Consider the following 25,740-nt stretch of genomic DNA (forward strand, 5'->3'; position numbering starts at 1 on the left):
TGTGTGTGTGTGTGTGTGTGTGTGTGTGTGTGTGTGTGTGTGTGGGAGTGGAGTTTTTAAGGTTACTGAGAGTTATTTTCATGTTTGGGTCGGCTTAGCTCAGGAGGTAGAGCAGTTGTCTTGTAACTGAATGGTTGCTAGTTCGATCCCCAGCTCCTCCTAGATGAGTGTTGATGTGTCCCTGAGCAAGACACCTAGCCCTAACTGCTCCTGATGAGCTGGCTGTCGCCTTGCATGGTTGACTCTGTCGCCGGTGTGTCAATGTGTGTATTAAGCGATGTAAGTTGCTTTGGATAAAAGCGTCTGCTAACTGCCCTAATTGTAATGTTTGCAGCGTGTTTTACATGCTTCAAACATGAAGTGTTCCACACACTCATTGCTGCTTTTTGAAGAATAATCTCTTGTTTACATTGTGCATGTATATAATTGTGTGCTCTTTGAATGTTTAAAGCTTTATATTACTGTGTAGGGAAAGTACAAATGATTCAGAATTGATTTCATTCCATGAGGATTACAGGGGAGTGCAGACTGATTTAATGAATTATTGACTAGTCCTAGTTTGGAGTTGGTTACTTTGCACGTATAAAAGCCATTTGAACAATACAGAAATAAGATCAGTGTTTTAGTGCATGTCTTTGACTTTTCATCTGCTTCCTGTCACAGACGGTTGAATTTTAAAATGTTTGTATCATGAATATATTCATATGAATGTTGGGAAATCCTGCTCGCCTTGCCTGGTATCTGTTAAACAAAGCCTGTTTACTGGAGGTCTCTTACTGTAACAGCTCTGTCTGAGATGTATATAAATCAGTTTCCTTCCGAGCTGTTGCACTAGGTTAAACACCACCCTTGTCCAGTGGCTTTATTGAACTTGCTCTGATATTTCAGACCCCCTTTCCTCTCTTCTATTTCGGTCCGTCCTGGTGCAGCTGGAGGCTCTGACCCAGCAGAACTCCCAGTACCAGGAGGAGCTCAGCCTCTCCAGGGAGCAGCTCTGTAGAGAAATGTAAGTTCTGATCCTCCGCCTCTCTGTTAACCTTAACCCCCCTGATACTAAAAGCACCATTGCATCCTGAATGAAAAGCGTGTGGGAGCACTAGACGGTTCGCAGGGTAAAGGTACCGCTAGTGCTAACTCAGCACTAAATTTAACCTGTTGTGTTTATACATAAGTGTTGTGGGTTTGTTTGCGCATGTTAGTCTTCTGTATTTGTGTGTGTGTGTGTGTGTGTGTGTGTGTGTGTGTGTGTTTGTGTGTGTTTGTGTGTGTGTGTGTGTGTGTGTGTGTGTGTGTGTGTGTGTGTGTGTGTGTGTGTGTGTGTATTTGTATGTGTGTGTTTTGGAATGAGCATAGGTGTGTGTGTGTGTGTGTGTGTGTATGCCCCTTAGCAACGTTCTGACACACCTCCCTCTGAGTCATCGGAGCCGAGGGCTTTGATGTCATAACTCTTGAACTGAATTCTGATTGGCTGAATTAGACGGGCACCTTGTGGCACTCGTAGCCTCCTGTAGAACCGACTCATAACTCCTAACAGTCAGCCACAGCATCATCCCATATGGCTCTTCCTCTGCTGTCAACCAATCAACAACCAGTTCATTCATGGAACAATGTCAACACGCTGTCATTGATTTGAGGTTGCTAACGGCAACCTAACCGCTCCATCCTTCCGTGGTGATGAGGAGAACAGTGTGCTATGTGTCTTGTGTGGGACAATGTGCTTCCAACTCCATCCCATAATACGTCCACTTCCATCGTTCCCTCTGTTGGGGGCATTATGTAACCCCTCAGCCGCTCCTCCCAGAGACGCCTGGCACAGACACTTCCTGTCAGCACGACCGCACTGTGTGTGTGTTTGTGTGCGCGTGCGTGCGTATGTGTGCCCATGTTTGCGTGTGCCCATGTTTACCCATGTGTCTGTTTGCGCGTGTGCATTCACGTGTCTGTTACATTGCATATGCATAAATGCATACGCAATATATAACTGATGTTAAATGAACAAATCGGAATCACAGCGATACATTTGAGAGGTATAATAACAACAAAAGGGTTCAACGATGAAGAAAGCTACAGTAAACAGCCATGTTGAGGCAGGGTGTGATGCCCAGGGCTCCAGGGGTCAGGGCTCTGGGCCGATCAATCAGGGACCGGCAGCCGCTTTGAGACCGTTGTCCTGGTGTATTGGACCCGGCCCGGAGGAAAGCACTAGAGAGAAAGGGCCTGATTATATAGAAGAGGCGCTAGCCCCTGGTTATTAAACCTCCATCTCCTCAGTGAAGGTCCTGGACGCCCCTGTGTGGTGTCTTACTCAGACTTTGTCTCATCAATAAAACACACAAGAAAGGCTTGGCAACTAATGTGTTCATTTTGAACTAAACGGTGCTCGTAGGCACTAAGGGATTTCAACCCGAGGCAAATGACAAATGTCAAGTTCAATTACTAAATATTGGTTAGTATTTTTGTTTGGACAGTAGTATTGTTTATAATCTCAGCCGTTTCTTTGAGTGTGTGTTTGTGTTTATGTGTGTGCATGAGTGAGACAGTGTGTGTGTGCGTGTGTGTGTGTGCGTGTGCGTGTGTGTGTGTGTATGTGTTTGTATTAGTGAGACAGTATGTGTGTGTGTTTGCGTGTTTGTGTGCGTGTGCATGAGTGTGTGTGTGTGTGTGTGTGTGTGTGTGTGTGTGTGTGTGTGTGTGTGTGTGTGTGTGTGTGTGTGTGTGTGTGTGTGTGTGTGTGTGTGTGTGTGGCAGCCACATCCTGGTTAAACAGTTGTAACCTGCCTGGTCAGGGCGGTGCTGGACAGAGAGGAGTGTGTGAGGGAGAGTTTAATGTGCTGCACTTTGTGTACACGATTAATATCATTCATATGCTCCCTTTCTTCCCTCAGTGAGGAACTTAAGCTGGCCTCACAGAACACTCAGCCACACAAGGTAATGCCCATTCATATTACATATACTATTTATAGAGGACGCTTTGAACCACAGGGACTTACAGTGAATGGAGCTACATTAAACTTTGGAGGCCTGAATGTAGATTGTGGACATTGGGAATTGAACCCAGTACCTTTTAACTAACCACAGTATTATGGCCTCATTATCTTTTATCTTGATATAAAACATGTTCTATATTATGTTGAAATGCCTATTTTTTAATTATATTTGCTTGTCTAAACTGTAAGTTGACCTTGAGAGTTTTGAAAGGCGCCCTGAAATAAAATGTATTATTATTATTATTACTATTATTAACTGAAATGAAGGGCTTTTCTGCCCTTTTGAGATGAGCTCTATTGTGTTCAGTTGGTGGTACTAGTTGTCGTGTAAAGACCGCCTGTAGGTGAAGGAGAGAGCCGGCTCCCTGCTGTTTCTGAACGCTCAGTAAAGCTCAGGCGTGTTAATCCTGCTTACAAATACCTCCGTATTTATGTGTCCTTCCTCTGCTCCACCAGGACTCCAACAGTCAACCATCAGACATGAAAGACAGGTGAGTCTCATCGAAACTAAGAGTAATGGCTTCTTAAGATGTGAACTGAATGACCCTGGCATCCGGGCAGCCTTCCTTAATCTATTATACTAGTGCAGACGTGACTGACTGCTGGCACTGCCTCTGAGGGACAAGCCCTCATGAATGAACTGTTAACGTTTCTATCAATACAACAGAGAGGGAGTGGGCTGGGTAAGACACCATCACAAAGAACAGAGAGAGAGGGAGAGGGAGGGAGGGAGGGAGGGAGGGAGGGAGGGAGGGAGGGAGGGAGGGAGGGAAAGAGACCGAGAGAGAGAGAGAGAGATGCTACTACGGATATTATTTTTTTATACCGTTTTGTTAATGTTCCAGGGGATGTTTTTTGTTGTTATTCAGCACTTAGATGTTTTGCCAGCATTTTTAGCAGTATTAAAACTTTGACTGTGTAAAATTGCTTGTGGGAGAAATAAAGGACTAAGATTTATGGCCATGAAACATTATTTTATAATTTCTATGAGTCACAATACGTAACTTACCGCAGTAAGACACTTGAAATGTCACAGAGACTTCATAACTCCACCTAATGAGTGGTGGTGTTTTTACACCTTTACCAGGTTTAATGTTTTCAAAAGGAGAAAGGAGGGGGGCCAATGTTTTTCCCGTTGTTTTGATCTGTGCAGAGAAAGCATGTTGAACCAAGAAACCTCGAGGGGAAGCGACCTCATGACCTCCGATAAGGACCGGGAGCTGGAGAGCCTGAGGAACGAGGTACACAGACAGGAAGTACTGTCAACCGACGTACGTGGATCACTCCGATGGCTTTGTTTTGTTATCGGACCTTGTTGCCTAGTTACAGGAATGGGCGGGAAAATAGGCACATAGACGGCTTGTAATTTGATCCTTCAGGGTCAGGGAGTAGGCATCAACGCAACACCAGTGTGTTGTGTTCTTTCAAAGTCTGATTAAAATATAATCTACTCTGTTTTTAATCAATGGTTGAAAATCATGCATGTCTTCACAACCAGTTGGGTACTTAGCCCCACCAAACAAACTCAGTTATAGAAAAAGCAGCCTTAATTATATTTGTTAAATATTTTTGGCAAATATGTTTGGCTTACTAAATATAGAAAACGTATTTTTGGTCATTTTCTAACTGTGGAAATAAGCAAAGTAGGTGACAAAATCCAAAGGCAGGGATTAAACAACTCCAAAGCAGGTGCTCTGAGCATGGGACAGATGCTTACCGGGAAGGGTGAAAGAAAGACAACTGACAAACGGGAGGCATGACTAGGGAACTGGGATATATAAGGAGCATGTGTGAACAGAACGAGAATTCCCGAAAGGTGACACACACTGGAACAACGAGGCACCAGGAGGAAGAGCAGATCATGGGGTAGGGGTGCGAGTGGGACGCCGTGACGGTCCATGCGATGGCTGTGCTAACGCCACACTCGTCTCTCTGCCTAGATTGCGGTGTTGCGAGCGGAGAAGGCCGTGGCGAAGACCTTGCGGTCGGCGGTGGAGACGCTGGAGAGAGACAAGGCACAGCTCATGGGCCGCGTGCAGAGCCTGGAGCAAAGGCTCATGGGAAGGCAGAACTCTGAGGGAGACAGTGTCAAGGACATTGAACTCACAGGTGAGAGCATAAAACTACGAGATAGCAACAGCTACCCGATTGATCGCTATATCAGTGGTGAATCAATGATGCCTACTTTTTTGCAAACATTGGGGATGGTAATTGACTGAATGGTACATAAAAGTACACAAACTTCAATAATGATATAGTGAAGATTATATAGTTGATGTGACTTGCCCTTAAAAGGTTCATATTTGCCAGGGCAAAACGTGTTATTTTAACGGGCCTATGCTACGTGTGCTTCTCCAGGAGACTCCGCCATGGACCAGATGAGGGAGGAGAAGGAGTTTGCTGAGGGACAGGTATGAAGATGTCTCCATTACACTTTCCCCCTTAGCTTCAGAACCTCCTGACCGCAGCTCCCTCAAGCATAATGGCTTCACGGTGTTAGGGTGATACCCCACTGCTCCTAGGTTTACTAGTGATGGGCTAAACTCAGAGATCACTCTTGTGTTTACCTTCCTTTCGCAGACAGTAAGTTAAATCCAAATCTAGAATGTAATGTTCTCTTGGTCTTTTTTAGGGTAAATGGTCAATTGAATGCATTTATAAAGCGCTTTTATCCAAAGTATCGCCTTTTAATATTGCCTGACAATCATCCATTCCATGCAAGGCGACAGCCAGCTCGCCGGGAGCAGTTAGGGTTAGGTGCCTTGCTCGGGGACACCTCGGCACGCTAGGATTGAACTAGCAACCTTGCGGTTCCCAGCCAACCCGCCCTCCCTCCTGAGCTACTGCCCCTACTGACTAGGGGTCAGGGAGGGGTGGGGGGGGGGGCTGTCCAAACAGAACGGGCTTGACTTGACCTGACCTCCGTCCCCTCGGTGTCCAGATCAACTTCCTGAACAGCGTGATCGTGGACCTGCAGCGCAAGAACGAGGAGCTGAAGGTCAAGCTGAAGAAGATGGCGCTGGCCGAGTTCAACGGCAACGACGCCCCCGACGGGTGAGACCCCTTGTTTGAGTCCTTCAGCAGCAGACACTTTGAGCCAACGCCACTCAACAGGGCATCACAATACAAGTGGTTAAGGATCGGGTGGGTGGGAAACCGCTGGTTGGGCCATGAACATTGGAGATCAACCCTGGGATCTCTCAAACCTAGGATCTCTCACTACGCTATGCTGCTTGACGATCCAATGGGAACTGCATTTTTCCCCCCTCAGCTCATTTCCTCTGAGGCAGACGTGTTATTTTTCCTTTAACAGATTGTGTCTGGACTGCCAAACTTCAGCCTGGAAGGGTGCCAAGTGAGAATGCATTTCGAGAGAGGGCTGTGGCTTCTACTAAGCAACACGCTTGCCAAAAAATAACTTCTTGACGGATCATAAAGTACAGCCGCTGTGTAAACAATGCATTAGTTAGCGTGGTTCTGGTAGTAACACAGTCATTACACCAGTCTAGACACAAATCTCTTTTCTGATCTAGAAATAACCAGAAATGTGGTGCAGGGCCTTAAAGGGAGACTATTTAAGTAAGCCATCTGCCCAGGCTATTAAACGGGCCGCATTATGAATCTAATTAAAGATCAGTACTGATTTTATTAACTCTCCATTTATCCACAAACCACGACTAAAATGTGTGGCTGGGGGTGGATTGATGAGCTCCAGTCGCCCACGTAGTCCCATGCTACGCGTCACACCCTCTCTTCTCCTCACTGCCTCTCTGTCTCCCCTCAGTGTCCTGTCCATGAGGGCACAAAAAAAGCCTATAAAAAATACATTGAAAAAAAGAGTCCCTTCGCACCTTGTCAAGCTCAAAGTGAACTTCATTGTCAGACGGGCTGCGTTTCCCCGTACTCCAAATGTGCTCTTAATACATTTGTGTCTCCGTCCTCTCCAGGCTGGACGGGGGTCTGTCCAAGCGGGAGACCAAGCCCCCTCCCAGGCTCTTCTGCGACATCTGCGACTGCTTCGACCTCCACGACACGGAGGACTGCCCCACGCAGGCCCAGAGCCCCGACGCCGTCCCGCACACCGCCTACCACGGCAACCCCGCCGTGGAGCGGCCCTACTGCGACATCTGCGAGGTCTTCGGCCACGCCACCGCCGCCTGCAACGACGACCAGACCTTCTAGAACCCCTCCCGGAACCCTTCCACGGACACTCCAGAACCTTCAAGAGAAAACATTCCCTGCAACCTCCCCGTCTCCCTCCTGCAAGCTTTTGTAACCGGACGTGTTAAGCTGGTGTCCTTAAGTCCATGTAACCCAGTAGGATTGTAGTTTTTAACAACTCCCCCCCCCCCACCCCCCTTCTACAAGTCTAACTCGTGCAACGCTAGATCCTGCACAACCAAAAAGATTTTCCATATTTATTTTTTATACTGTATTTAATGTATATTACCTAGTGTCCAGAGTACCAGGGATAAGATGCACTCCACTGGTTCTTCTGGACCGAATGCAACGCAGAACACTTTTCCAAATATGCTGCTTCTGGTGCAATAATCGATATCCGAATATGTTGTCGTGCTGCGCGTTTCTAATGTGTTTTCTATTTTAATTTTTTCTTGATTTATTTTTTAGATTCAAGAAGAGTGACCGCTTTTGTCTGATTGCGATTGGGAATCGTTTATGCGCGGAAAAAACTAAAAAGCAAAGAGGAATGATAAGCACAAAAAGTAAAACATTCCAGTTAAATAGCGGTAAAACAGCAGGTAACAAAATTAACTGCCATGTTCTGTTTTGTACTTTTCTTGTTAACGTATAACAATAACCTGTATTTCGTGGATTATTGACCTGTGTACAAACAAGTAACTTAAAACAGCTTTACACCATGCAGTGTCTGACGCTCTATTAACCATTTCCTCTCATTTCATTCGAGACAACTATAGTTGTATTATACCAGCATAGGCCTTTCAAAAGTTGCTTTGTTTTCTCTTTTGTTTTATTTATTCAATTTTAGTATTTTTTCATTTGTCGTTCAGACATGTATAGATATATAAACTAACTAATACTACTTCTTGTGTCACTGTAGTGACAATAGGATCTTAGCACAAATACACTGCATGTCCTAGACAATTCTCAAACTAGAAGTCTCTGCTCACCTAGTATTGCACACTCCACTTTAAAGATTTCAATTTACAAATTCTACACCCTATTTTTCTTCCCTCATGAGTTCCTTGTATAGATCAAATCTAGAATAGTTCAGAGATGCCATCCATGTTTATGTTGCCTGTGGACTGAAAAAACAACAACTTTTTTGAGTAAAGTTTTGGAGTTAGGTGTACAGAAATTCCACGTTAAAATCACAAATATAGATCTTATTGAATCTTACATTAACAATGTAACATTAGCTTTGTGACTCTTGACACACATGGTTGTCAGATTCAATCTTTTCCTCTGCTAAATGCCATCGGCACAAATATATTTATGTTAACTGTGTTTTTCTGCCCAGTATTGTGTTTGAACTCTTGTAATAGTATTAACTTAAACACGTGTACTTTCTGTCAGTAACGGTTGTTTTCTATGTAGAACACTTTGAGAAATGGTACATCAATTGATTCTTGCCACTGTTAAGTGTCCTGAATCCTTTTCGATATTTGGATGTTTATCGAATTCTAACTGTTTTATATGTATAACTGCATATAAATATCGTCAATCTTAATGCGTTGTCATATGTTATATTACAAACAAATCCTCCTTCACCATTTGTTCTCTCTGCCTTACTACTACTAATGCAGAGTTGGCAAAAGGTTGGTCCTAATCTACCTGGAAAGGCCTTGACAGAGCCAACATCTTAACCTATTTCTCACCCCTACCGAATACTAAAAATATCTATATTACATATTAACAATTGAAACAATACATTTCATATAAAAACCCTATACTTTCTGTATATTATGTGCATAACATAACCTATATGAAAGATGCTGTATTCAAAATGCATGGTAGGAATATATAAATGGATTACAAAGTAATCCAGCTGTCCATTAGATAATTGAAAATGTACACCATGGAAACGTTTTGTGACTTTTATTAAGAAAACAAATCCATGATAAAAACCAACTACTGATGGAATAAATAAGTCAAACCAAACTATAAATCTGTACAAGATCTAAAGTAAAACATGGTCCCATTAACAACATACAAGGTTTCATATCTCACAGATCTTTTTGTTGTTTGTTTTTGTTTCTACACACGCACACCCACACACACGCACAATTGTCAGCAAACTAGAAGCAATCGGCTCGATCAGGTGAAAGCTACAACAGAAGTACGATTTCTTGTTTAACTGAGTAAATAATGCTGTGTTAATGTCAATACATAGCATTTTAAGTTCCAGCGCTGCACAACTGGGAATGAGGTATATGCTAATCCATCTTCTAAACTGAGAACTTTTTTTATTGTACGTATCTTATTTCTCCATCCATGAGACTTATATCATCTGCTCAAGTTATTTAAAGTCAGTTTTACTGTTGATTTAGGCGATGACGTCGATTATTCACACATTGGAAGTGTTCAACTAAATCAAAAAAAAAAGAAATATGGTTTGAGGTTATACATTTTGAGGTCAAAGGCCTGAATCCTTACGGGGTAGTTTCAAGTAAATTTCACACTGATGTCGATGACGAATGAAAAGGATAAACAAATGGACGATGCCAGGAATATGAATGGATTCAGCCGCTAAGACAGCACCTTTAAGGGAGGAACGGATGCTAAAACTAGCATAGCCATGGGGTAATTAAATAGACCCGACACTACGTGGATCTACGGAGACTGCGAGTATAGTCAAGTGTAGCTAGTGATATATACACAAGTCAGAGAGTGGAAGTCGTTAATAAAGTCGACCGGTGTAGTGAAACTGATAACTAACCAGCGTATGCATAAAGACAAAATGCCCTAAGATGAATTGTAACTCCTTTGGTCCGCACAACTAACATACAGAACACAAGCCAGAGGGGTTTTGTGTAACATTTCCGAATCCAGTCTTAAATGTGTGCAAAAAAAGTACAATTATAAATTTTAGCTCAGACAATTCAATGACGAAATGGTTCTGAGCAAAAAACAGACAGAATATGGCACAAAATCGTAAGTTATAAAAAATAATTGCTCATGACCTAACAAATTGCGCTTAATCATAATCAAACGGAAGGCACACCTGCGGTACCTATGCCAGCCTCAACCAGTACCCCTTCTTCCTTCCTTTTTTGAATGAGAACTTAGGTTCATTAAAAAAAATAAGTCAAGAAAAAAAAACGTGACCTTCCATGGATGGAGAACAAGACACACCCACTAACAGCAGCAACTCAATCTGTGATCACTTGTGAGATACCATAACAGTGCATTGACCCTCCTGAGAAACACCCTAACGATTCCCTAAACAACAGTAATAGTACATAAGTCTGCCAGGAGGCCATCACGGAGGATTGTAGAGGTTTCCTACGAGCCGCTGATAACCAGGCTAGCCTCTGTGTGCATCCCGAAGCTAAACCATTAAAGAGTTAAATGTTTTCAAAAAGGGGGGTGGGTGGAGGGGAGGGACAGGAGTCGGACCTTTGACCCCTACTCTTGCTGATTTTATCTAAAAGTGTCAAAAGCCCCGGCCCCATTGTTATTTATTCAGGTTTTTTGTTTTTAAAATCACAGATGCAGGTCAGCTTGTCTCTTCTTCTTCTGGCCTGGCAGCCCTGCTCCTACACCCCATCCCACCCCGTCTCACAGGTCGGTCGGGGCGGGCGGGGGGACGGGCGGGGGATGGGGGGGACGGGGCAGGTGGGGGGAGAGGGGAAGCCTGGAGGAGTCAGGGCTTCACTTGGCATTTTGTGAGTGTGTGGAGAAGATAGGAGGAAGCACAGAGGGGGAGTGGGGTTAGGGGGGGATGGGGTAGGGTGAGTGGGCAGTAGAGGTATTATCCATCCGGGTGGGTGTTGTGGTGATGGGGGATATAGGTGGAGGAGGGGGAAGAGGAAACAGCAGAACACGAGGAGAGATTCTCTCCCGAGTTGTTCAGGTGGAAAAGGGGGGAAAGAAAGAAAGAAAGAAAGAAAGAAAGAAAGAAAGAAAGAAAGAAAGAAAGAAAGAAAGAAAGGAAGAAAGTTAATGGAGGACGTTTAGAAAGGGAGGGGTGGTAGACCCGCTGAAGAGTCATCTAGCTCTCCTCAAAGTCCTGCGGTGGAGACTCCTGCTTGGTCTTCTTAGTGGGCGGGGCTTCCTCCTCCAGGTCCTGCCAATCACATTGTTGCACACGTTAATTGACAAATGATATGCAAAAAATATCATCAGATCATTAATACTTTATAAAAATGTTATCACAACAATACTAGAAATCAGACAACGATATGTTATTTCTCAAATCAAAAGTATAAAAAAAACTATCAATGAAATATGTTATTGTCTCAAAATTAAGATTTAGATCAAGGCAGGCAATTATGCACAAGCATTTGAATTTCAGGACTATCTGCAGCCAATAAAAAAAGATGATCAGAAATGATACAAACACAAAACACACTTAGAACTCAAAGCATTATCAATTAAAAACACTTCCCAGTTCTCTACGACTAAACCGAACCATCTCACACCAGGTGGACCAGCATGACCAGGGACCAGTACGCAGAGACCGGCTGTTAACAGGCGGCCATGGAGGCTGGAGTGTGACGCATGCAGCGCTCCATACCTGAGAGGCTTTGCTGTCTGGGGAGTGCTTCTCGTCCGTAGCCGCGCCGTCCCTCTTTACACTGGCCGCCCGCTCCGAACTGTCTGATGACGGCAGGCTCTTCCCTGAACACACACATCCAGACAATAGCACACCTTTAGGCTTTTGAACCACAACTAGTGAAACCTAACCGCCAAACTGGTACAAAGAACCGCAAGCATGCAGTAGGTTTTGTTTGCTCCAAGCTAAGACGGTATTTCTGTTACTTAGCACCCCCTTGTGGTTCCCTGGTGAAAAGGACTTTTCTGTGTCTTCATATGTTTGCGCCGTGTGTGTCTCGGACCTCTCTTGCTGTCGGGGCTCTGGTCAGTCTTGGCGTCGCTGTCGCGGTGGGAGGAGAGGGTGCTGGCGTCTGGTGCGGGGCTGGTGCTGCAGCTGTTCTCCTGCTTGACCGGAGACGAGTCCGCGATGGAGCTCTGGTTGCTGTTGTCGTCTGAGAGACACGATAAACACAAGGAGGGATGGGTTTGACCAAGTGTTTGTTTTTGAGGAGGCCTTTCGGCAGGCCTGAGTTAGAGAATCTTTCTCAGTGGTGCCTATGGGTAGACTAAGGGACACCTTTTTACCAAAGGGAGTATTCTTGAGGAGACTACATTGGAAAACAAAAATGACTCATAATGTGTCAGAATTGTTTGGATGCAATATTAGCAACAACACACTACAAAACTAGGGTCAAAAAGTTCTTCACATAATTCATGATACAAAGAGTTGATATTATGATCAAGCGACATATGCCAACATGCTGTCGTCTATTCACGACAGTCAGTGAAAACAATGTTTTGAATGTATGTAGATGAAGTTTTATGTAAACGGGAATACAGACATTGTACAAAGAATATTCAAAAAATGTACTCACCATGGATGTCCATCATCCCGGGGGACGAACTGTTCTCCGGCGTGGTGAGCTCCGAGCCATACTTCTCGTCTTTGCCCTTCTTCTTATTTTTGCTTTTCTAGAAAAGAGAAAAAACAGGAAAAGACAACATCAACAAACGCTGTTGAGCTGCGTGTGTCCAACTAAACAAAGACTCAGGTAAAATTATCAATAATAGAAAAGGAGTACAAAACATCATGCAACAATTAAGTTAAATCACAAGTTGCTATTCTATCCAAGTGTGTGTGTGTGTGTGTGTGTGTGTGTGTGTGTGTGTGTGTGTGTGTGTGTGTGTGTGTGTGTGTGTGTGTGTGTGTGTGTGTGTGTGTGTGTGTGTGTGTGTGTAGAGCGGGGGTTAAGCACGTGCATTATTTTTAATCACACCGTTAATGTCAACAAATCTCATCCAGATGCCAACTTACATCTTCTGCTGACTTGGGTTCCGTTACTGGGACCCACTTGTAGATACGCAGAGATGTGTCTCCAACCGTCACCCATTTCTTTTCCCTGAGAGATAAAAGATAAGTATAAATTCTCACGTCTGTAGCCTATGCTGAATAGGCGCTTCATAATTAAAGTCAAAAGTTCGACACATTCGTCAAAAGCGCAGTTACCCAAAAAAATAACTAGAGCGCAACTTCCAGTCGATACAGTGACTTATGTGAGTGGGGAGTTTTTTGGTGAACAAGCACATAAAATGGAGGACAATTCCCTATATAACACGGAATAACACAACTGCGGGAATCCCCACACAAAGATCATCATTAACTCCAAATGTCCACCAAAATAAATCTGCCAACACAACATCAAACCCGGTGCGTTTTAATTCCTAAAACCTTAAAACTGAGTCATTGCGTGTTCAGCCGTGCAGAGCAGCTTCACTTCCCTCTCCCCGGCCCCCCCCCCGCCGGGTTCTCCACCGGAGCTAAAGGGCGACTGAAGCGCTTCATTTAAAACTCCAGACGAACTAAACTACTCCCGCCCGGCAGCGCCGTCGTCATATTGTGTCGAAGCGAGAGTTATTGAACGTTTTCCGCCGTTCCCCTGCCTCCACAGTGCTCTGACAAAAACGCGCACACCAGCGGGCAGGAGGAAAAAGGGAATGGCTTCATGTGACTGTCGAAATGGCTACTGGGTTCAACCGTTTCAAAAAAAAAAAAATCTACACAGAAAAAGGGGCATCCCTGTCGAACAGTTCCCTAAACTCAAAAGTGTACCACATTGCACGAGTGCGCCCCAGTGCACCTGAGTTGCAAGTACATCTCTGAATTGCGCTCAAAATACCCTTTCAATCAAATTCATCCCCCGATTCGTTCTCGCTCGTTCCCTCTCCTCCCCCCGCAACAAGCAAGCCTTTCTTGTGTTAGGTAACAAAGCGTGGAATTTTTCTTCCTTCCCTTACCATTTTCGTACTTTCTCGATCGCGGCCATAACCCGCTTGATGTCATCTTTTGCCCTGCTCCGGGTCTCCGCGCGGACCGACCTGCCCGACATTGCCGTGGTGGGTATAATATTTTTTAAAGCTCGCCGGCAGTTCAGACACAATGCAAACAGCACAGCGCACAGAGGAGGCAACGCGCCTGCGCGGAGCGGGGACCAGGGAGAGAGAAGGGAGCCTGCAGCTGCACTGAAGGGAGAGGCGTTCAGTTTACCCCGCTGTGTGTGATCCGGGAACAAAGAGGGACATTGCTCCTACTCGAGTAATATGCGTAACTGATAAATAGCTGTAATATGTGTGCTTGTTTAGGTTTTTGGTTACTCGGTTGTTATGAATATGGAATCGATTTGAAGGCTTGGATGTGTTTATTGTGAGCCGTGGTGCTGCATCGACGGTCCATTTACCTAGACTAGGACTGAGTGTGGACGGCCGCTGTTATTTACAATAAAACTAATTAATAACTTTATCTGTTGTAATCCGTTTATTCTATTTCATGACCAAACTGGCGCATGCAGTCGCGAATGCTTACGTCGTCACCCATTTCCTTACTGGATTGAATGTGTTCACGAATTGTCCTATATTGTGATAAAATAGCATGCATGCCATACGAGACGAACAAGCCTCATCTAAAAACGTTATATTGGTTCGCAGTAAAAGTAGGAGACCATAACATTGTGAAATCGAAATTGCAGCTATTCATATTTCAATAATAACTTTTCACCATATAACGTCCACATTTTGGCCTATATCAGTTTAAATTGACCCCGCAACTGGTTTGTCATAGTCCTATTGTAGAAAGTGAAAGACGGCAAAACAAAACATGAATAATTAATTTCCGTAAAAACACGAATAACGGAAATAATGACACTAGCCGTGTTCATTTAGTCCAAGTAGAGCTCAATAGCGTTATGCTCTCTGAAAATCTCAATGAATTCTCAGTGGTGTAAACAGTTGTTTTGTCATTTGTGTTTTACTGCTTGTGTTTCTGTTAGGTTGCTTTCATTCAAATACACATTGCTTTCATTCAAATACACATTGCTTTCAAATGTGTTCTGTGTCAGTGATTAATTTGAACACGACCCGTATACAACCAGTTATATCTCCCAAGCGATTAGGAAAATTATTCTGGCTAATTGTTTCTCCAGTCTTGGAAGATAATGGAGGCCAGAGAGGCAGAGAGAAGTGGATCTTTTCAATATGTAAGACGGATCGTCCTGCATTGTATCTCTTACTGGGCCACAAATGAAAGGACACAAAAGGATATATTGAGTTCTCCAACTACGGCGCGGGCATCACCAGGTCCAGATGGTTCCACGCTGGGATGATGCTGACCCATCGTCCTGGATGCCATCCTCAACCAACCACACAGTGATGCTCCAACTTGGCAGCTTCTTCCTGGTCACCGACGAGCTGCTCGTGGCCTTCTACACCACAGCGTTCCTTCTGAAGGTGGAGCCCGCTCCCTTCTGAAAGAGCTGGGACAACTGTTTGAGGAGGCCCTGTTGCCTGCTTGGTGATGGCCTTGCCCCCCACTCTTAGTGGACACGTCCAGCACGGTGGAGTCCCTGGGGGTTATCGGCTCCCTCCGCTCCCTTCAGGTCATCAAGGTGTCCTCCCTGCCCCTGGTCAACGCGCTCTTCATGGCCCTCTACAGGACCGTGAAGAGTGGGATGGACGTCTCCTTGATCGGTGCCCAGTGTTTCTGGGACCTCCACGGCGGCCACCCAGTGCACTGTGGAGGCTTCGACCGAGCGGTCTTCACCCTCTTCAGCATGGTCACGGGTGACGGGTGGACGGACCACCAGGAGGCACTGGACCCCCAGGTCGTCGGCCACACCCGCTTCTTTACCACCTCCTTTATCATCCTGAGCAACTTCATCCTGGTCAACATAAACTCAGCGCTGGGTCAGGAGAGGGGTTGAGGGGTTGAGGCTGCGTCTGCATGCCCTCAAGAAGCACGCCGTGGGCAAGAGGAACAGGAGGAGGTCAGGGAGCGGCAGGAGCTCCAGGCCGGGGACCCAAGCCTTTTCCCCCAGCTGGTGCCGGGCTTCAAGCACTCGCTATGCCCCAACGACATCATGGTGACGGGGGAGCCGTGCACCAGCTTGACCGCTGCGGACGTCCACCTCATTAGCCTGGAGGATCAGGACCACAGCACCAGGAAGCTGCGGTGCCTGTATGGGGACATCGCTACATCGGGCAAGATGAAGGAGGAGCAGGAGAATAACGGTTAACGGTGAAGGGAATGGATTGGGAAGAGTTTTATATGGGTGGTGATGTTTATTTACCTTTTTTTTTATCAGAAGACTGAAACGTAAAATATTAATAAAAGTAAGTGCTTGTGTGATCGTTGCAGCCTCGTGTGAACTGTACTGAAAAGTACAGTTGTTTGCAAAATAACTACTTTACAGCTCTTTACAAAAAGGAAAGTGACTTCACTTTTGTCTATGCTTGCATACAAACAACAATGTTGTATTTAAACTTTTTATTATTTCTCTACAAAACTTGAGTTGTACTTGAGTGGTATTCATGGTTTTATTTCCCATGGACAAATTAAAGAAGGTATTTCCATCTTTTTCGATTGGTCAATGATTTTGACGCAGCACACACGTCATCAACTTGCGCGAGACGGCAGGGACAACACTGCTAGATGAGTTGGTTGTTTGAGTCAAACAACTAATGTACAGGATTTAAGTTAGCGATATAACATTGATAAACAAACACTATACATCAGTTCCGGTGATCGGGTTAGTCTTATTTATTGGGCATTAATTATTTTATTTATTTGTAGGAAATCGACAGTGCGAGCAAGTCTAGCACGCATGTGTCAAACGTTCAGGGGGACACATTACAATTCATAGAGATTGTTTGGTTGGCTGACGTAATTCTCATACAATACAAGAGGCTCCTGTATCTGGCTGCGTTGTACTGAATAAACATGAACGAACAAGGTTGGTTGCTCCTTCTTCGCATCGCAATACATTTGACAACAAACTTTTTCACCCATCGCACAACACCTGACACTGTCTTACTGTAGAGCTAGTGGAGTACTTCAGGACCCAGATGGGGAAAGACCCCGATATGGCATCTGCAGTAGCTGCCATCCGCACGCTACTCGAATTCCTCAAGAGAGACCAAGGTCTACCAATTCTAGTTATTTGTCAATTACTAAAATACTGTATCATATGCTATTGCACGAATGCTACCAACCAACCATGCCATCAACCTAAATTGTGGGATATCGCTGGACCCTATACTTTCAGGAGAAACACTTTTCGGGCTTAGGGAGAGTCTGACATCGGCTACAGACTGTCTGACGGGGGTCGACTCCTCCGTGGCTGTCTCTTCTGCGGGGGAACTATTTCTACGATTCATTAGCCTGACATCGTTGGAACACCAGGTAAAGTGCACTCGAAAAGTGAAAGTGATGCTTATTAACACAATCGCAGCTTTAAGAATATTCTTTACGTACTCAGGTTAGGTTTGGCATGGAAGTAACATCAAGATTCATCAGCCCATTTCTCAACGCCTTCTGAAAATACATTTTAGAACCCTACCAATGGTATTCTTCTGTTGATTATGGAAGTGTTTTCTGGTTTAACTGTGGTGGTTCCAGGACTTGTCGCAGTGTAAAAAGGTGATGGAGGAGCGAGGGGAGTTGTTTCTGCAGAAGATCTCCATGTCCAGAGCCAAGGTGGCCAAACTTTGCCACACGTTCATCAAAGACGGCGCAGTGAGTTTTTTTCAAAGAAGCAAATCATGTGTTACAGAGGTAGGCTAAACAGCAAATCCAGGGGGGACAGGCTCTCTCCCAATACATTAAGAATTCTATAACCACTGATCTGAATGCCTTCAGTCATATGGCTAATGAGTTGGAGTAGTCTTCAATCCCATGTTAAAGGGGCTTTGTATCCTCCCATGGTCTGATTCTGAAGAACTTAACGTTATTTTACTGATCCTAGCAGGCGGTTGGCCATTCGAGTCTCTGCCTCGTCTGTCCATTTTACCAGATGTGTGATCATATACGTACGCTCCCAATCTTTTTCCTTTGTATCCAGAAAATCCTGACCCACTCGTACTCCAGGGTAGTCCTCCGGGTGCTGGAGAAGGCGGCGGCAGAGAAGAAGAGGTTCTCGGTGTACGTCACCGAGTCCCAGCCGGACGCAGCTGGGTGAGGGCAGGCACACCGGCCATACGGGAAAAATAATTCCCTATCACTTCGTACTATATCGTAGAAGAAGTTTCTTTGCTCATTTTGTGTTTTTATTTTTTTTTATTTTATGTACTCAATATTCTTGCACTTGTTGGGTTGCATCTTCATGGTTGAATGCCCCTTTGGACAAATGTGTCTTCTAAATGTCATATCTCAGGATTGTTTATCAATGAAGCCACTGAATCAGGGACGTCTTGTTGGAAGAAGGAAATGGCGTTGTGGGTGTAAAGGGGGTTATGGGGGGGGGGGGGGTCGGATGTCATAGACAATTTTTCAAGAAAGTATTTTATGTAGTAGGGAGGTTGGGTTAACTCCCGCTGAAAGATTCTGGGTTCAAACCCTAATGCCCCCTGTCTACCTGTAGGCATCCTTGAGCAAGATGCTCTAACCTATACCTGTTCCTCAGGTACATGTATGTGTAATTCACTGGTAAATTACTAAGTAGCAAATAGTGTTAATATATATTTTTTGGCACACTTGGCTGAATGGTTGAATGATGCAAACATAGAAATGGTCTAACAAAGTTTCCCACTGCCTTTTAAACGACTCCTTTTTTCCTGAATGATATTTCTTGTCTTTCAGCGAACAGATGGCTGCAGCCCTGAGGAAGCTCGACGTTCCTGTGACCGTGGTCCTGGATGCTGCCGTGGGGTAGATAAACATATTAGTATCAGATATGTTTCTGGAGAAATGACGATATGACACATTTCTAAGGATGTGATGCACTACAATATAAAAGTAGACATAGATGTGATGCATCACAATATAATACTTTCTACGGAGGATGTATTACATACAAGGTCAAAACGTGTCAACGAAATGACCCCCATCCCTGTTTTGACCCCAGACCCCCATGTCGTGTCTCTCGTCTCCCAGTGTTCGTTTATTCATTCATCTTGGCTGTGTTGTTTTTAGCACTGTTCTGTGAGGTGACCTTGAGCATCACGCTGCCAGAAAACGCGTTCTCCTTATTAGGGATCTAATGAATGCGGCGGTGTTTCTGTTGTTCCCCCAGCGCCGTGGTGGAGAAGGTGGACCTGGTTATCGTCGGTGCCGAGGGAGTCGTGGAGAGCGGAGGGATCATCAACAAGGCAGGCACACACGCACACACACACACGTCACGTCACGTCACGTACGTCACACACACACACGTCACGTGCGTCACACACACGTCACACACACACACACACAAAGTCTAGTGGTTAGGGTCTAGACTCCCAGTCCAAAGGACCGGGTTCAAAACCCTCTTCCCGTGGTCTCCCTGTAGACCTCCCTGCCTGCTCATGAATCACATGGATCCATAATAAAAAGTCACAGTATGTTGCTATGGCTAAAAGCTGTGATCGGTTAGTGACTTAATGGATAAAGAAGAGTAAAAGTGGCAGCTTGTGCTAACATGTGTGTCTGCGTAGATCGGGACGTACCAGATGGCGGTGTGCTCCAAGGCCCACAACAAGCTGTTCTACGTGGTGGCAGAGAGCTTTAAGTTTGTCCGCCTCTACCCCCTCAATCAGCAGGATGTGCCGGATAAGTTCAAGGTAGGGACACGTCATGGTCTTGCACTGGAGTTGGTACATGTTTGGGGTCATCCCACCATCATAGACCCGGTTGGATGCTCCCACTTGAGTTGCACAAGCAGATATATTTTGAAATGGCTTGTGATCATTTGTCACCCTCACACATGGTAGGATTTTAGTATAGATAAAAAAAGAAGCGATACTACTATTTAAGTTTGTATTAATTTCAACGCCCATTCCATCCCCAGTACAAGGCGGACACGTTGAGGAGCTCCCAGAGCCTGTCCGAGGAGCACCCCGTCATCGACTACACGCCCCCGTCTCTCATCACCCTGCTCTTCACTGACCTGGGCGTCCTCACCCCGTCCGCCGTCAGCGACGAATTGATCAAACTTTATTTATAACTTCTCTACGAATAAAAAGAAAATCAACAAACAAAAGGCGAAATTGTATCACATTTTATAATAACATATACAAATACTGTTCATCTGTGTTGCACATTTTTCATACAAAATGGATTTTATACGTTGTGATGGTGAGTAGAACGAACATTTGGGTGCATTTGAAAAGTGGGTCAGTCTTTTGTGGGAGTAGGAGGCAAAAGGCTGCAGTCTGCCATGCGCTCGGTCAGGCGTCGTCGGTGGCCTTTGGGGATCCGGTCTGGGTGGAGCTCAGCGGTACGTCCTCCATCTGTTTATTAAAGTCTTCCTCGCTTATCTTTCCCTTCTTGAGCCTCTTCAGCAGCCTGGTGTCGTTCAGGAGCTCCTTCAGGTCCTCGTCCTCCTCCTCATCAGAACCCTGAAGTCGCGTGATTGGACGAAAGAGATCAGTACGCTTTTTAAACTCAAATTTACATAATCCTATTCTAACCCTTAAATACGGGTTAAAGTTACTCATTACACGTAATGAGCCCATTTACAATTTTCAGTGGAATGCAGATTATTAATATTTATTTTACTATTTCGAGGTATAGAAAAATCGAAATACTATGTCTGGTTTCTTCTGTTCTAAGCTGCTAGATAGAAACCCGCCTCCACTGACACCATTGTATCGACATTAATCAACAACTACCAATCAAGGTACTTTTTCCACTTGGGGTGGCCTCATTTTAGCCTTCAAATAACAAGCGGTGAGGAACATTCAAGGGCAAACGTAAAGGTTTCGTTCCCCTTAGCGTTATATAGTCAACACAGAAGGTCCCGTACCTCGCCAAGCTGCCTCTTGGCAGACTTCTTCCTCTTGCGGTCCTGCTTCTGCTTCTGCTTGGACCACGACGTGTTCCTCACCACGTTCCTCCTGACCAGCGGGGCCGGCCCGCGCTCCTTCAGCTCGGCCAGCATCTTCCGCCTCAGCTTCTCCCGGGCCTTGTCCTTGTAGCGGATGGTGTCCGTGTCGATATCCGTCCTGACGAAGTCTGGAAACGACTTGTCCTTAAGTTCGGGCATCTTGGGCATCCGCAGCAGGGCGAACCCTTTGGCCATGGCGCTAAAGTCAAGATCTGAGGCGGGGGGAGGGGGACAGGAAGGCTGGACGATCAGGCTAGTGTTTAAAGTTACATACACTAAATCTTTTCCCTCTATTTTTGCTTTCTGCTCATACTAGTGTTTCAGTATGGTTACGCTCGTGAACGACTAGACCCAAATGAATTGTCCTACATTAATCAGACCATGTGGGGTGTATCCATTAATCCTGATCGTTTTCAGATCAGCAAGATATTAAGTGAGCCACACGACCATCGCGTCACACATGAAAACACCCCCCCCACCTTTGACTCTGAAGATGAGGCTACACTCGTGTTTGGCGTAGGCCTGCACGCTGGAGACGTAGGCTCTCATTCCCCGGTCGTACATGGCTCGGTCGGCCAGCGCCATGGCCTTCACCTTGGGTAGGATGTCCATCACATCCTCGATGGGCTCCATCCTTTCAAGGGGACACTGGAAGAGAGGCGTGGTGGAGATAAAGGAACCGTTTAGGGATGAGGGAAAGCAAGGTCCGAGCAACCATATTGCCTGAATAGATTTATGAATATGTAGCTCACTGGGTATTGTTCAAAATCCTTGGAGGTCCTGAGTGCAGGGCTGACTACCTTGCTTTAATGCATGGTTTATATGCCTAAAAAAGGTGGTTCTTATTCTAGAGCCCCCCTTCCTCCACTTACTTTCTGGTTGATGGACAGGAAGGTCACATAGGACTCCTCCATGGGTAACAGGAAGACCAGGGCACTTCCCTGATTGCCGATGCGTGCTGTACGTCCACAGCGATGGACAAACGCACTGAGGACGAGACACACCATAATGATCAATAAGACCAACGATAACGCCAACATATTCAAGTCAAACCTTTTCTGGATAGGATATACTAGTAGTAAAGGTTCTGGGTTCAGACCCCAAAGTCTGCAGTCTACTTGTAGGCATCCTTGGGAGGTGATGCCTGACCACGACCTGCTCATTAATGACATAGAGCTGAAAGGGGAATATCTTTGTCATAACAAATAAACCTTTAGTGAATTGTAGTCCTTTACCTGGCATTACTTGGGGGGTCGTATTGTAAGACCCAGTTGACATCAGGGATATCGATTCCTCGGGCCATGACGTCTGTACACACCAGAATCCCACTAGAGTACCGTACAGGAGGACATGGTTAATGCACATCTTAAGAAGCTCTCCCCATACACTTTAACATGACGACCTAAGAGATGTACTGAAATCTGGGGTCCTCATTACGGAGCCTAGAGTTGAACCAACCTTTCGAGCGCCCGGAAGTCCGCGAAGATCTTGTTGCGTTTGTTTTTCATCTTGCCGTGGATACAGCGGATGTCGGCTTTCTTGAAGAGGGTCTCCAACGCGCGGCCATAATACTCCACTGACGCGCATGTGCTGAGGACGAGACATTGTAAACCTCAACTCACCGTTGTAATGTCAGTGTAATCAAGAGTTCTATTTCTGAACCCTAAAAAACTCTTCAGCACAGGGTTTGACCTTGATGTACGCAGGCCTCCTGTCCCAATGAACATGACTCGATCAGGTACTCAAATTAATTTGAATGCTCTGACTGTACTTTGCATCTTCTAAACGACTTAACGGTGTAACTGAATGGCATGTACCTGAAAAACACAAGATGCTTCTCATCTATGTGCTCTTTGAGGAATGCCACCATGTTGTTGAACTTCTCCTCAATTCTACAAATCTGAAAATGGAAGAAAAAGATTTGTACGAAGCCAAACAATTTAACATATGACATTTACATTACATTTTGGGCATTTAGCAGACGTTTTTATCCAAATAAGTACATTTGTTAACCCATTCCCCGTATACAAAGATAGCTAAAATAAGATATTTAATGTATTTGTTACGATGTAGTAGTTATCTCATACTAGTTTCTTTATGATGGAGTAGTTACTTAATTAGTTACTTACATTGTTGTTGTTACTTAATATATATTAGTTACTTACAGTGTAGTAGCTACTTATATTAGTTACTTGGGGTGCAGTAGTTACTTTAGGAAATTAGTTTCTTACAAAGTAGTAGTTGCAGAGTCTTGCGGGAGTCTTCTGGGTGGCGGTAGCGGCCACCCCCTTCTCCTTGACCGTGATGCGTACAGGGTTCCTGAGGCCCGCCCTGACCAGCTTCTCCAGCTCCTGGGTTTGGGTGGCCGAGAACAGGCCCGTCCTCCTCTGCTTTGGCAGGAAGGCCAGGATAACGTTCAGACTGAGAAGGAAGACCAAACAGGGTAGGCATGATGTTAAAATACAGTCCATTATGAACTTATTAAAGATAATAGCTTCAGTTTTTAATATCAGTTGAGAAATGGCTCTGGATGATTAAAGTATGAAATTAAGATTTTAGGTTTCTTCTACATGTTTGTATATGTCACGTGTTTGAAATTTAAGCCAACCTCTATTTATTGTTATTTTTCCAAACAATAATATAATACGTTCCCCATAAAAGCGCTTTAAGCATTCAAATCAAATCAATACTTTTTTTACATGCAAAAACCTCTCCAAGACATCCGAACAGTTTGTAAGGCCCAATCCCATTTCTACCCCCTACCCCTTCCCCTTCCCCCTTCAAAACAAGGGGGAAGGGGTAGAAATGGGATGGGGCCTAAGTGTGTACCTAGCCACGAAGCCCATGTCCAGGAGTCTGTCCGCCTCGTCCAGGACCAGCACGTCCAGGGTCTTGACCAGGATGGACAGATCAAGTCCATCAGCCTTCCGGCGGAACATGTCCTCCAAGCGACCGGGCGTGGCGATGACTATATTGGCCCTGGAGGAAGGCAGAGGGATCAGTATGCAGCCTGACTGTTCCATGTTTGATTCTAAACGTCTTATTGTTTTGGATAAGACTGTGGGCTAGTCATGTTTACCCATGTTCTTTGAACTTCTCCACGTCTTCTATTGGGTTACTGCCACCAATCAACAAAATCTGCCTGGAAAAACAGAAGACATAGATTACATGACATGAACATGGGAGTTTCTGATACGGACGCAATACATGAAACATTTCATGATTTCACATATATTAAGTCCATCTATAAATAGCTTCAGAGTGCAAATAATGAACAATGTAATCCATTAATGCATTATATAGGATTTGAATATTGACAATGAAGTTAACTTTAACACTAATAAACAAAATGGTCTCCTTCCACTCTGCCTACTTGAACTGCGGGAACTTCAGGAGGAATCCCTCAAACACTTCGCTGATCTGAAGGGCCAACTCTCTGGTGGGAGTAATCACCAATGCACCCACCTTAAAAAGCAAAACAAATGTGTGTAAAGATAAGTGTTATAGCATAGTAATGCAGTTTCTCTTCTAAAAAACCTTCCAAATATAAAACGCAGACATACCTGCATTTTCTTGAGTTTGTCTTCTCTTTTTAGTAGAATTTCTATTATTGGAATTACGAAAGCCAGTGTCTTCCCACTGCCAGTTACCTGGAATAACACAGATTGTTAGTTTATGTCCATTTAATGTAGATTATTCCATGTTACATCCTGTTTCTTATTGGTGTCATGTCAAAATCAAACGGTACATAGGATTTATTTAAGGAGATTGTTAGATTTAGTGTACACTTACCGCTTCGGCAGCAACATCCTTATTACGCATGAATAGTGGAATGCAGGCGGACTACAGAAAAAATAAATGAGCATCATGGTTTAGGGTTTCGTACTGGAGACCAGTTTAAATGGTTTGAGAAACAAGCACTAGTGTGTTGATCTGTGTGTGACCGTACCTGTACTGGTGTCATATGCGTAAACTTCATTTCTCTGAGCGTTTCTAATATGTTGTCGTTTAGTTTAACAGGTAAACTTTCCCACGTCCCTTCTGTTATGTTGTCCATCTTCACGACTTCTGCTCCTCCACCATGGGTCCACGCTACTCTCCTTTCCGGTACGTGGATGTTTACCGTCCGGGTCGAAACAGAATAACTCAATGAAGGCTTCTCAAAGTATAAGTTTTCCAATTAACGCCACCTTTTCATTTTATATTGACATAAACACTAAAAGCAACATGGTGGTTGGATGAACCGTAATTTATGCGTATTTAAACAATTTAGAGTGGATCACATTATGCGATGCCATACGAGTATTTATTTTAGATTGTATTTTCTTTACAATTTAAGAATTGTATAGATATTATTCAGGAAATAATCTTTATTCATGCATTTACAATTATGTTATATTTCAAAGGAATGGAGAACTTCGCTCGTACACACGCACACACGGACTGACAGTTGATTGACTAGAAGTTCCAGTTATAATAAAGCTTAGGCATGATGGCGCTTTTTGCGACTAAGATAAAAAATGTTACTGTTTGATCATTTAAAAGAGAGAACGAATTATGAGGTATTTGAGGGAATGAACTTTGTTAGAATGATTAATGCATTGCACAGAACATGGCTATCCAGATATTGTTACAGCATAAACAGAACAGGTGGCACCTGAAACTGT

At 44.5% G+C, this 25,740-nt stretch overlaps 4 protein-coding genes across 5 annotated transcripts in view; 2 read left to right on the forward strand and 2 right to left on the reverse strand.

The window, feature by feature from the left end:
• Window positions 1-8,737, forward strand: part of clip1b (CAP-GLY domain containing linker protein 1b) — a 24,001-nt gene extending 15,264 nt beyond the window's left edge. For both annotated transcript variants that reach the window (XM_030341394.1, XM_030341395.1), the window contains 8 exons: window positions 930-1,006; window positions 2,886-2,928; window positions 3,444-3,478; window positions 4,141-4,228; window positions 4,928-5,096; window positions 5,346-5,398; window positions 5,929-6,041; window positions 6,935-8,737. In XM_030341394.1, coding sequence (XP_030197254.1) covers window positions 930-1,006; window positions 2,886-2,928; window positions 3,444-3,478; window positions 4,141-4,228; window positions 4,928-5,096; window positions 5,346-5,398; window positions 5,929-6,041; window positions 6,935-7,169 — 813 coding nt within the window. In that variant the 3' untranslated portion in view covers window positions 7,170-8,737. The remainder of the gene's footprint in view (window positions 1-929; window positions 1,007-2,885; window positions 2,929-3,443; window positions 3,479-4,140; window positions 4,229-4,927; window positions 5,097-5,345; window positions 5,399-5,928; window positions 6,042-6,934) is intronic.
• A 313-nt stretch (window positions 8,738-9,050) lies between these two features.
• On the reverse strand, window positions 9,051-14,492 carry bcl7a (BAF chromatin remodeling complex subunit BCL7A). Its single transcript, XM_030341398.1, has 6 exons — window positions 14,022-14,492; window positions 13,042-13,126; window positions 12,602-12,698; window positions 12,029-12,178; window positions 11,707-11,810; window positions 9,051-11,256 (listed from the first exon to the last, which is right to left on the reverse strand). Exons 1-6 carry the CDS (start codon window positions 14,111-14,113, stop codon window positions 11,182-11,184), a joined length of 603 nt encoding a protein of 200 aa, XP_030197258.1. The 5' UTR covers window positions 14,114-14,492; the 3' UTR covers window positions 9,051-11,181.
• Window positions 14,493-16,681: 2,189 nt separating this feature from the next.
• On the forward strand, window positions 16,682-20,227 carry eif2b1 (eukaryotic translation initiation factor 2B, subunit 1 alpha). Its single transcript, XM_030341397.1, has 9 exons — window positions 16,682-17,008; window positions 17,095-17,196; window positions 17,321-17,457; window positions 17,674-17,790; window positions 18,116-18,228; window positions 18,853-18,921; window positions 19,286-19,361; window positions 19,683-19,808; window positions 20,036-20,227. The coding sequence occupies exons 1-9, from the start codon at window positions 16,996-16,998 to the stop codon at window positions 20,189-20,191; spliced, it is 909 nt and encodes a 302-aa protein (XP_030197257.1). The 5' UTR covers window positions 16,682-16,995; the 3' UTR covers window positions 20,192-20,227.
• A 3-nt stretch (window positions 20,228-20,230) lies between these two features.
• On the reverse strand, window positions 20,231-25,210 carry ddx55 (DEAD (Asp-Glu-Ala-Asp) box polypeptide 55). Its single transcript, XM_030341396.1, has 14 exons — window positions 25,023-25,210; window positions 24,866-24,916; window positions 24,637-24,723; window positions 24,447-24,538; window positions 24,153-24,215; window positions 23,903-24,052; window positions 23,305-23,494; window positions 22,891-22,973; window positions 22,532-22,663; window positions 22,309-22,401; window positions 21,946-22,060; window positions 21,553-21,721; window positions 20,993-21,285; window positions 20,231-20,585 (listed from the first exon to the last, which is right to left on the reverse strand). Exons 1-14 carry the CDS (start codon window positions 25,128-25,130, stop codon window positions 20,415-20,417), a joined length of 1,797 nt encoding a protein of 598 aa, XP_030197256.1. The 5' UTR covers window positions 25,131-25,210; the 3' UTR covers window positions 20,231-20,414.
• Window positions 25,211-25,740: the final 530 nt, after the last annotated feature.

This window comes from Gadus morhua, chromosome 19 (genome assembly GCF_902167405.1).
Source record: "Gadus morhua chromosome 19, gadMor3.0, whole genome shotgun sequence".
NCBI classification, from domain to species: Eukaryota; Metazoa; Chordata; class Actinopteri; order Gadiformes; family Gadidae; genus Gadus; species Gadus morhua.

Coding starts and splice junctions, on each gene's coding strand:
- bcl7a (XM_030341398.1), bottom strand. CDS start 14,113: ATGTCGGGCAGGTCGGTCCGCGCGGAGACCCGGAGCAGGGCAAAAGAT. Junction 12,699..13,041: donor AACCCAAGTCAGCAGAAGAT/GTAAGTTGGCAT, acceptor TCTCTTTTCTAG/AAAAGCAAAAATAAGAAGAA. Junction 11,257..11,706: donor CAGACAGCAAAGCCTCTCAG/GTATGGAGCGCT, acceptor TGTGATTGGCAG/GACCTGGAGGAGGAAGCCCC.
- eif2b1 (XM_030341397.1), top strand. Junction 18,229..18,852: donor TCCCAGCCGGACGCAGCTGG/GTGAGGGCAGGC, acceptor CTTGTCTTTCAG/CGAACAGATGGCTGCAGCCC. Junction 19,809..20,035: donor ATGTGCCGGATAAGTTCAAG/GTAGGGACACGT, acceptor TTCCATCCCCAG/TACAAGGCGGACACGTTGAG.
- ddx55 (XM_030341396.1), bottom strand. CDS start 25,130: ATGGACAACATAACAGAAGGGACGTGGGAAAGTTTACCTGTTAAACTA. Junction 24,539..24,636: donor ACAAACTCAAGAAAATGCAG/GTATGTCTGCGT, acceptor TTGCTTTTTAAG/GTGGGTGCATTGGTGATTAC. Junction 24,216..24,446: donor CTGAAGTTCCCGCAGTTCAA/GTAGGCAGAGTG, acceptor CTGTTTTTCCAG/GCAGATTTTGTTGATTGGTG.